This window comes from Moschus berezovskii, chromosome 28 (assembly GCF_049115385.1).
Source record: "Moschus berezovskii isolate FMDL1 chromosome 28, NW_MosBer_1.0, whole genome shotgun sequence".
In the NCBI taxonomy this organism is placed as follows: Eukaryota; Metazoa; Chordata; class Mammalia; order Artiodactyla; family Moschidae; genus Moschus; species Moschus berezovskii.
Genome location: NC_142487.1, coordinates 5,741,172 through 5,753,187, shown reverse-complemented (window position 1 = coordinate 5,753,187; position 12,016 = coordinate 5,741,172). Strand labels below are relative to the sequence as shown.

Below are 12,016 nucleotides of genomic sequence, written 5' to 3'. Positions count from 1 at the left end.
TAATTTTTACCACTGAGAAATCAATTTCCATAAATGAAATGTTAAAGCTTCTTCGGAGAAATGGTAACAAAAATACTTATGAACACTGTGTTCTGTAAAACCTAAAAGTACCTTTATTCTGTTTGCCCTCAAAAAGGCAGATTTTCAAAGTGGCTTCACATTACCAACAGTGATTCTCATTAAAAAGCAATAATTATATACTCATGAATCTGTGTTAGGATTACTATACTAGCTACTGAGCCTGCCATCTGCAAAACCTATTTATAAATATGGGAGCTTGAGTCTTGTACCTAAATCATATCTCTCAACTCTGCTGGAACCAGTACACTCACATAAAAATCATCTGGAAAATCTATGATGTCTAGAAACAGCAAGTTTGCTTAGCTTGGACAAATCAATAATACTAATTCAAGTTTACATTATGATACAGTTAGAGTTATATCCTAAGTTATAAAGCACAACTGTCTACAACATTTCTATGTTAGTAATACCTTTTCATATATTCAGATAGATTAGATTCAAGCATTATGATCCTGCTATAGTAATACCTCAGTTACTCTGGCATTAAGTCATTCCCCCTGACCCCCAATAAAGTCTTTTTCTCCAAAAAAATTCTTCACAAGAAGTTCATAAGTAAAAGTTCTTCTAATCAAAACATTTCACTTGCTCTTAGAGAACCCCTCTGATCATCATTCAATTAATTAGCTATTATTTTAAGACATCATTTTTAAGAACTTTATCTTTTTGTCTATAAGCACACCAAAATCACAAATGACAAATGAAAACCAGGTCAGAGACTGATGGGAGGCAGAGTCACTAAGTAATAATATGTATGAACACTTACTAAAGAGTCAGGTACTATTTTAAGGACTAGAAGCAGTTTCTTATTCAACCCCTACAACATGTTTATGAGGCAAGAATTATTATGAGAATTGTTATTCCCCATTTCACAGATACTAAAGCAGTAGTTTGCCAAATTTTACACAACAGAAAATGGCAAAGACAGGATTCAAATCAGGAAACCTGGTTCCAAAACACAATACTAAGGATATACTAAGAAACCACTCTGAATGAGAAAATGTAACACTGTTAATCTATGAAAACTGAATGTGATCCCAATAATCCCATTAGGACATTTTTATTCAAAGTACAATACAAAGAGATTCCAAGGTTTATCTAGAAGAGCAAAAGATTAAGAATTATGAATTTTCTCAAAAAAGAACAATAGTGTCTTGTCCTACTGATATCAACATACACTATAAAGGACAAGAGATTCACTATAAAGGACATGTTATTCATGGATAAAAACACAAAACACATCAATGCCTTACAGCAAACGATCCAGGTTCTATGCACTTTTGGGAACTTTGTATTATTATGAAAATAGTATTTATATATAACATTCAGTAACTGGTACTAGGAAACTGGAAACCCACATGGAAAATATTAAGTTAATCCTCAAACAAAAAAGAAGATTACAGGTATATTAAACATATAAACATAAACTGATAAAAGCTACAGAATCTAAAAAAAAAACTATTAAAAAATGAGATGTACGAAGCCTTTCTGCACCAAGGCCTATCAGAAAGCATAAAGAAAAAAACCAATGTGACTACATAAAGTTTAAAACTACTTTATAAATATCTACAAAGATAACAGGAAGCATGCGGAATATATAAAGGAATACTATGCGGTACACAGCCAAAAATTCAGTAAGAGAAGTACGATACAAGAACGTATAACATTTCTTAGCGGCACTGCTTTATTTATCTGGATGTGAATACACACAAAAAGTAATAATTATAAAACTACAACTACCTTAACAACTTAAGACCTGCATGAGGAAAAAACGTTTTAAAATTTATCTAACCTTAAGCCTAACTAATAATTAAGAAAATAAATCACTATCCTAAATCACAACTTTGTATTTTGTAGCTACGGTAACACATTAACATACTTGATGGAAAGCATGGATCATCAGGGTAGGTTTCTCTATCATATAAGAAAGGGTGATATCGGATAATCCCTTCCACTACACCATCTCCTTCAACATGAGCCTTGAACTCAAAACTATCGGCTGCTGTATTTATATACAATGTCTGCATGTCATCTTGTATTTCCCTCAGGTTGATAATCTTAGGTGTCTTCCCCTTTTCAAACATAGAAATCTAAAATAAAAATAAAACAAAAACAATTAAATTTGACAGCGACTGCACTTTTGTTCTCATCTATGATCCAACAACAGAAAGGCAAAAACTATTTTTATTTGTATAAATAATCATCTAGCTTAACAAAATACATATATATTTCTATCTCGGTTAAATAGGTCTAAGGAGCGTCTTAATTAAGAAATATATTACTAAAAAACTGAAAGTAAGCAAAGAAAGAGCTGAAGGATATATAAGTCACGAGTTTATTTCATTCAAGCTTTCCTGCTAGAGGTATGTCTGTCTGTGTACTCAGTCATGTCAGACTCTTTGCCACCCCATGGACTGTAGACCACCAGACTCCTCTGTCCATGGAATTTCCCAGGCAAGAATACTGGAGTGGGTTGCCATTTCCTACTCCAGGGGATCTTCCCGACCCAGGGACAGAACTTGCATCTCTTTTGTCTCCTGCACTGGCAGGTGCATTCTTTACCACCTGGGAAGCCCTAGAGATAGGAAGTAGGATAAAGATGTACATGAAATTCTGCCTTACATGTGGGCAAGGATTCTGAGAACTGAACATTCAAATGTTCTGTTCTTCTAAATCTTACTTTACTTATTTTTTTATTAAGAGACTTCTGTGAACAAAAGGGGAACTATTTATATCTTTTCTTCCCTGCTTTTGAGACATGACATTCAGTAATGGCTCATTATCTCTATAGAAGACAAAGAAAATAGAAACCAGATACTACAGTAAATAAGATATCCAGAAAAGTACACCTTAGGAATAATCTCTTTACTTAGACATCAAACTAGAGAAGCGGTTTGGTAAAAGACAAGGATAGAGAAGTTGCCTATTTACTGATTGACTTTTCTTATCCAGGTTAACTTGGAACTAGAACACAGACCTAATATTTCATAATACTTTAAGAAAGAATTTTATCTTACTTCAATATCAATGTTGTTGAAAGGTCCAGCTTCCTTTGATGTATGTCTTTCATTCCCTTTTGGACCATGGATGTAATAATGATAAATATGCCTAAAATATAAAAGAATAACTTTATACTTATAATTCACATAAAACTACAGTTCATCCAATCATCTACCAAAAAAACTTTATTACTACTATTTGGCAGTACCTACTAGGTGCCACACAATATTAAGCATTTTTAAACATAGTAAACCACATAATGATAAAAACAATCATAAGATTCAGGTATTAATTCCCCTCATTTTATAAATACAGAAGTTGGAATGCAAGAAAATTATTTAATTTACTTAAGGTCACACAATTAGAGTGTGAGGAGATTCAAGTCAAGTCTTTTCAACTTCAAATCCCACATATTTAAAGTGTGTTTTAAAAAAAAAAAACTAGAACTACAAGGTAAGCGGCTATAATTCTACTTGTCAGGGATTTTCTAGAAAGACTCAAATATCAGGGAGTATACACAACTGGGTATCTTTAAAGTATGGAGTTGGTGATGGACAGGGAGGCCTGGCGTGCTGTGATTCATGGGGTCGCAAAGAGTCGGACACGACTGAGCGACTGAACTGAACTTATGTCCCCAACATGAGAGTATCATTCTGTCTCATCTTTCTTCTCCTGTAGAAATGAAACAATCTTATGCCAATACTCCTAAAATTAATAAATTCAACATCATCCCATCAAAAACCACCACTTCAGAAATTTTTGCTATTTTATTTTAGAAAATGTTTAAAAAGATCATACTCTGGGGAAATTATTCACATCTTTCCGTATCACATAGCCCATCTGCCATCATTCCTCAAGCAGTAGTATTAAATATTCCTTCATACAAATTTTATCTTTTCAAAATTACACTAATTGTCCTAGTTAAAAACACTACTAAAATAAAAAGACATCATTGAAAATCTTGAGATCTTCCTTCAAACATCTCAAAAGTGTTATCATAGGTTTACAAGCATACATTAAGAAAGTGTGCTATAAATAGCTTACCAAGTGTATGTTTCTATGTCATTCTTTTTAAGAATAAGAGTTATGTTATAATTATGTTATTATGTACACTGAGTTCTTTCAGTTAAGAGAAATAATAAAATAGCTAATAAACAGTCCAAAGTCCTATTTAAAACTCTTGTGTTACAGGGCCAATAACATCAATATTCAAGAAAAAAGGTATTCCTAAAATCAAATTTATTTATTTATAAAAATTTATTTATATACAAAACAGAATCTTAACAGCCCTCGAATAAGTGGAAAAAATATGAAAACATACCTTATTTTTAAACATGAATTTTGTACAGCATACCTACTTTTGTGAGACTAATTCAGGCTAATACAAATTATGGACACAATCTGGTCTATACCATATAACTACAGAGGAAAAAACTTAACAACCTTAAATATATATACTTTCTGATTTGATCTAACAGAATATGTACTCCCTAAAAGTTTTCCTCAAGTAGATACACAAAGATTTACTTTTAGATTACTCATTTCATACAGCACATATGCATATTTTAATTTTAACAGACTCAATATATTCATTCAATAAACTTTTACTGAGCAACGACAACGTAACAGGAAATACTGGGGATATAACAGTGCATAAAAAACAATGAACATCCCAAGGTGGGAGGCAGACAAAAAAAAAAGTAAAATACATGATTATAATCCATGCTGCATAGCAAAAGCACAAAAGGGGGATCTGGGATTGATTAGCTGAACTGGATAAAGTTTAGTTTAAATGTTATCACAGTTGTCAAAAACCATGGACCTCTTATTTGTAATGACCAACATATTACATGTATGCTAAGTTGCTTCAGTCGTGTCTGACTCTTTGTGACCCTATGGACTGTAGCCTACCAGGCTCCTCTGTCCATAGGCTTCTCCAGGCAAGATACTGGAGTGGGTTGCCATTCCCTTCTCCAGGGGATCTTCTTTACCCAGGGATTGAACCTGAATCTCCTGTGGCTCCAGAGTCTCAGTCAGGCAGATTCTTAACCACTGAACCCCTGGGGAAGCCAAGTGACCAGTAAATATTTATAGAATAGAGAACCACTTTAACAGCTAACATCAGAGTAATGGTTCCTATGCTGAGGGAAGAAATGGGATAAGATCAAAGCAGACAGTCAAGAGGTTTCAATGTATCTGTAATATTTTCTATCTTTAAAAAAGATAAGAAAAAACATATCCTGGATCAAATATAAATACTTACGCTAACTGTCTGGTCCAAAGATGGAAATAATTTTTCAAGTACTGCATGTGTTCTGGTTGTACCCCTGTGATAACCACAGCAGTAAAGCTATCTTTTTCCTTTTCCTCTGTGATAAGATGATGCAGAAATCTTTCATCATCATTTGTAATGTGACTAGAATCAGACGGCTATAAGAGTGAACATAAGTACAGCAGATTACATGCACCTTAAATGTAGTTAACAAACAAAGTTTACATCAACCTTTAACATTCACTTGGATAATTTCAAATACAGGCTTCAAAAATCTTTTGGAGGAAAATCACCAAATACAAATCAGCTGAGTGTGTGACAAAGCTGTGAGGACAGAGAGCCTTTTACGGAAATTGCTAAACTGGCATACAAAAAGGAGAATCCTACACCATAATGCTAAACCAACTGTAGAATCATAAAGAAAAGGGAAAAGAAGAATAAATACTGAATTTAAAAATACTTCCCAAATTGAGAACTCTTACCCTAAAGTGGAATGAATCCTTGCTTGGGGTACCTACCACTGAACTTAGTCAGGACCAATGCCCAGCTGGTCCACATTCAAGAAAACTAGGATACAGCCTGAACCCAGCTGATTTAGACCAAAGACACTGTGTTTAAAAGGGATTAAAACCATCCTGGGCCCCAGTCCACTTTCAGAGAATATCTATAGCTTGTAATGGGCTGAGGGGAGAGGGGAAGGGAGGGATGTGTTTGAGGATAAGAATTTAAAGCTTCTCTGTTTTTATTTTACTATGAGTCTGTATATTAAAACTTGCATGCATATGTATTCATATTATGTACTATGTAAGTCGCTGTAAAAATAAAAACTTACAAGGATAAAGATATATACTGAACTATTTGGAAAAGTGACTTTGTAATAAACACCATAAGAATTTATAAGTTCCAATTCCTTATAAAGGCTATAAAAATTCTAACAGTCTACACAAAGAAAAATTTATAATTAAGATAAAATGTTACACAAAGAAATTAATGGCAATGTCTTTATAATTATAATAAAATTCTTTAAGTAAGTTAAATGCCTAAGAGAATATTTAGAGTAAATTTAGCCAAAGATACTATGAAACTATGAAGCATATTTGTACCAAAATATTTTATAAGATGAAGTACTCAAAATACTAATAAGTCAGAACTCAAACTATAAATATACAATAAAGTTAGACTAGGAGAAAATTCAACTAAATATATCGTAATGACTTTTATCTGGCATTTGAGACTATTTTTATTTTCTTTATAAAAATTTTTACAATTTACTTTAGAATCAAAATTTTTTTTGAAGTTTTACTTTTAAAAAAGGTTTTAAAATTTGAAAATTTTAAAACGTTTCAAAGTTGAATGAGTAATACAACAAATACCATGTGCTCACCACGATTCAAATTTATTAACATTCCACTTATTAAAATGAGAGTTTCAATGCAAATTTAATCACTGTTTTCTACTCTACTTCTGTGATTATTATACAACAAATACTTAAACTCAGAGCAAGGAAACAGTCTATAATCTTATGAACAACTTCCAGGAAGCTGACTTGGCTTTATGAGAAATGTCATTTTCTGAAGACTTCAGCCTCAGAAAGCACACAAATGATCACTTTTGCTATTCACAAAATTAAAAGAAAAAGAAAAATTTAATTTGAAAATACCATATTTTCAAGATTTTAAAATAATATTAGTTATCTTAGAAATTGAAAAAAAAGTTCTTGTTCATCATCCATCCAAGATATAAATTTACAATTAATGAGATAAAATGTACTGTACCTTTCTGTTTCTAATAAATCCGCTATATATTGCTTCTTTATTTTTCTCCTTCTTCTCAAAATCTTCTTTAGAAAGTAAAAGTTCATGAACATCCTGGGAGTCTGCAGGCTTACTTATCATCTGTTAAATATTAAAATGATTACCTTTTAAATTCGCAAAATTTATAATGAATAATACAATTAGACAGTCAACTTTAAAATATTTTGACCAACTTTCACTTTTAAGAAATCTTTTTTACTTACTCTGGCTGACTGTCCAACAAAGAAAACAGCCTGCTTGCCCCCAACACCAAAATAGGAAATATCACTATTTAAACTGCGAGGTACTGGCAGTGGTCGAACATATCCTGAATGATCACTAAAATAAAACATTACATTAATGCAGTGACATTAAACAAACGACTTAGGTGCTAAAGAAAACTGTTATAGTAGTTTTATTAAGAGTTAATAAAATGATCCCCAAGCCAGATAATACCCCTATTCAAATGTAAAAGAATCAGAGCCAAAACAGCATCTAGCCCAAAGGCTCTCAAAGTTTGTTACCCAGGCCAGCTGCATCAGCAAACCTAGAAACTCTAAGAAATGCAAATTCTGGGGCTCACCCCCTTAAATCAGAAAATTTCAAATATCTGTAACTCTACAGTCCTCCCTTACTCAAAAATCCTTTACTCATTCAAAACTCATTAAAATACTGTCTCACGACTAGTGGGAATTAGAACAAAGAGATTCTCACTTCCATGTGCTTCTGCTCTGTCATGTCTGATTCTCTGTGACCCCATGGACTGTAGTCCATGGAATTCTCCAGGCAAGAATACTGGAGTGGGTTGCCATGCCCTCCTCCAGGGGATGTTCCCAACCCAGGGATCAAACCCAGGTCTCCCGCACTACAGGCGGATTCTTTACTGTCTGAGCCACCAGAGAAGCCCTCTCATTTCCAATGGATCATGACTCAGTCTCTGACCGCAGCGTAACACCACCGTGGAGAGCAGGCATCCCCAGTCTCTTGAATACAGGCAAGCTCTCCAGGGCTACAGTTTCCCAATGTAAGATACCCACACAACTGGGGTGAGCTGGAACCACACACACCACCAAGGGGAAAGGTCAGAGAACAGAGCTGGCACAGCTGGAAAGAAGAACAGATACACAACAGAAAAAAAAAAGAATGAAAAGTATCAAGTGGGACTAAAAACAAATAACTGAAGGATAATATCTTACCCAAGTTTAAATGTAGTTCAAGAAAGAGAGGAGAGAATGAGTAACTGCTGCAAATATTCTCAAATCACTAAAAGGCATAGATTCACAGATTCCAAAAGAGCCCAAACAGGAAACGTAAAAATAAATCCACATCACAGTGAATACTAAAAACAAAACAGAATAACTAGAAAACACGCTGAGAAGATAAATGGCTTCGCAGGCTTTGACAGCAACAGTATAAGACGGTGGAATATTATCTCCAAAGGGCCAAGAGAAAATATAAGTATAGAACTGTGAACTAAGGCTAAATAATTTACAGACAAAAACCAAGGGAATTTACCATTAAGAGATTTGTTCTAACCCAATGTTCCTACAACCACAATCTGACACACAAGGGAATCATAATATTATCAGTACAAAGGTTAATTTTTTTAAAATGTTAAAAATTTTTAATTCTTTGTTAGAAAAAATGTTGTATATAATTTGGGGAATTCCAAGTCAGACTTGAAATACTATACAGCAGAAGTGTAACTCTGAGAACTTCCCTTGTGGTCCAGGGGTTGAGAGTCTACCTGCCAGTATGAGGGACACAGATTTGATCCGTAGTCCAGGAGGACTCCACATGCCACAGAGCAACTAAGACCATGTGCCACAACTACCGAAGCCCACATGCCCTAGAACCTGTGCTCTACAACGAAAGAAACCAATGCAAGGAGAAGCCCACACATCACAACTGGAGAGTGGCCCCCACTTGCTGAAACTACAGAAAGCCCACATGCAGCAACAAAGACCAGCATAGTCACAAAAATAAATATCCAGAAAAACATCTACTTCTGCTTTACTGACTCTACCAAAGCCTTTGACTGTGTGGATCACAACAAACTGTGGAACATTCTGAAAGAGATGGGAATACCAGACCACCTGACCTGCCTCCTGAGAAATCTGTATGCAGGTCAGGAAGCAACAGTTAGAACTGGACATGGAACAACAGACTGGTTCCAAGTCAGGAAAGGAGTACATCAAGGTATACTGTCACCCTGCTTATTTAACTTCTATGCATAATACATCATGATAAATGCTGGGCTGCATGAAGCACAAGCTGGAATCAAGATTGCTGGGAGAAATATCAATAACCTCAGATATGCAGATGACACCACCCTTAGGGCAAAAAGTGAAGAGGAACTAAAGAGCCTCTTGATGAAAGTGAAAGAGGAGGGTGAAAAAGCTGGGTTAAAACTCAACATTTAGAAAACTAAGATCATGGCATCTGGTCTCATCACTTCATGGCAAAGAGATGGGAAGTAATGGAAACAGTAAGAGACTTTATTTTGGGGGGTTCCAAAACCACTGCAGATGGTGACTGCAGCCAGGAAATTAAGACACTTTCTCCTTGGAAGAAAAGTTATAACCAACCTAGACAGCATATTAAAAAGCAGTGACATTACTTTGCCAACAAAGGTCCACTAGTCAAAGCTATGGTTTTTTTCAGTGGTCATGTATGGATGTGAGAGTTGGACTATAAAGAAGGCTGAGTGCTGAAGAACTGATGCTTTTGAACTGTGGTGTTGGAGAAGACTCTTGAGAGTCCCTTGGACTGCAAGGAGATCCAACCAGTCCATCCTAAAGGAAATCAGTCCTGAATATTCATTGGAAGGACTGATGCTGAAGCCAAAAGTCCAATACTTTGGCCATCTGATGCAAAGAACTGACTCATCTGAAAAGACCCTGATGCTGGGAAAGATTGAAGGTGGAAGGAGAAGGGGATGAGATGGTTGGATGGCATCACCAACTCAAGGGACATGAGTTTGAGCAAGCTCTGGAACTTGGTGATGGACAAGGAGGCCTGGCATGCTGCAGTCCATGGGGTCACAAAGAGTCAGACACGACTGAGCGACTGGACTGAACTGAAAACTTTGGGAAGAAGTGATTAGAGATAAAGTACTCTAAATTCTTTAATATGGGATAAGTGAGATGTCTGAGGATAAATATGCATTTTTAAATTTAAAGACAACCAGGAAAATATATAAATTCTAAAATATTAAAAGAGACAAAATGTTAAACAGTGTTTCCAAAGCAACAACAAAAAGTTGCAACTAATTAAAGAAACAGAAATAACAGGATAAAAATATTTTAATTGGTATAAAAAGTTTTCACCTATGTATCAATTTTCAAAATAAAGACAACAATGACCAGGTCAAAGAATGTAATACTAGACCCACAAAACAAAGCACACAAACAATAGCTCCTTTCACAAAATACAAAGCAACTGCACAAACACAAACTCAATCTCCACATAACAAAACATAAACATGCCCCCACACAAAAAAGCATGCATATATACAAACACCCCACACAATAGACAAATAAACCACACAACATGTATGCACATTTACAGTGCTCCAACACACACACAATGTATAAAACACCAACAATAAAAAGAAGATCTTAGAGAGAGAAAACAGACACCATATATTCTGAGAAACAAAGATAAGAATGACAATAGACTTCTCATGTAAAATATGCAAGTCAGTGGAAAATGGGAATGGCATTTCTAATGTACTGAAATTTTTTAGAAAGCGAAAGTGAAACTTGCTCAGTCATGTCTGACTCTTTGTGATCCCATGGACTATACAGTCCATGGAATTCTCCATGCCAAAATACTGGAGTGGGTAGCCTTTCCCTTCTCCAGGGGATCTTCCCAACCCAGGGATCGAACCCAAGTCTCCCGCATTGCAGGCAGATTCTTTACCAGAGTCAACCTAAAATGCTATACTCAAAATTTCTTTAAAAGGGGGAAGGAGTGTAGGGAGAGATCCAGACTTTATTAGATATTCAAAATCTGAAAAAATTTACTGACAGCAATCCTGAATTACAAAAACTGTTGAAAGACCTTCAGAAATGAAAATTAAAACAAAGAATTTAAACAAAGGAATGAAGACTACCAGAAATGGTAAATATGTGGGTAAACTTAATAAACTGACTGAGGGACTCAAACTGATGCTTGTATATGAATGTTTACAGCAACACTATTCACAATGTGCAAAAAAAGGTAAAAACAAGACAACTGTCCTTTAACCTATGAATGGAAAGAGTATAGCTGCATAATTCAGCCATAAAAAGGGATGAAGTTGATATAAGCTACAACTTGGGTGAATCTTGAAAAAATTATGCTAAGTGAAATAAACCAAATGACAAAATGAAATAAACAAAATGACAAATATTGTATGATTCCTTTTAAATGAGGTACCAAGAACAGGCAAATTCACTGACAGAATGTAGAACTGTGGTTATCAGCAGCTGGAGGGGTAAAGAATACAGAGTTAATGTTTAATGGGTACAGAGTTTCAGTTTGGGGAACACAAAAAATTTTGAAAATACATAACGGTAATGGTTGCAAAACACGGAATATAATTAACGTCACTGAATAATACACTCTAATGTAATGCTGTATTTTTACCACGTTTTTAAGAAAATGTTAAAAAGACACTCATAGAAACAGAGCAGAAAAGTGGTTGAGAGAGACTGGGGAGTGTGGGAAATAGAGGTTGGTAAAACAGTACAAACTTTCAGCAATAAGAACAATAAGGCCTGAGGAGTTAATGTATATAACATCATAAGTACAGCCAATAACACTGTATTGTGTAATTGAAATCTGGTAAGAGAGTAGAACTGTGATAAATTAAAGATGTATACTATGA

The 12,016-nt window shown here is 34.7% G+C and overlaps 1 protein-coding gene across 1 annotated transcript in view; it reads right to left on the bottom strand.

The window, feature by feature from the left end:
• SMCHD1 (structural maintenance of chromosomes flexible hinge domain containing 1) overlaps positions 1-12,016 on the bottom strand; it is a 126,872-nt gene that overhangs the window by 81,811 nt on the left and 33,045 nt on the right. The window contains exons 6-10 of the mRNA XM_055417139.2: positions 7,368-7,482; positions 7,126-7,245; positions 5,342-5,508; positions 3,096-3,186; positions 1,958-2,168 (exon numbers count right to left, since the gene is read on the bottom strand). Coding sequence (XP_055273114.2) covers positions 1,958-2,168; positions 3,096-3,186; positions 5,342-5,508; positions 7,126-7,245; positions 7,368-7,482 — 704 coding nt within the window. The remainder of the gene's footprint in view (positions 1-1,957; positions 2,169-3,095; positions 3,187-5,341; positions 5,509-7,125; positions 7,246-7,367; positions 7,483-12,016) is intronic.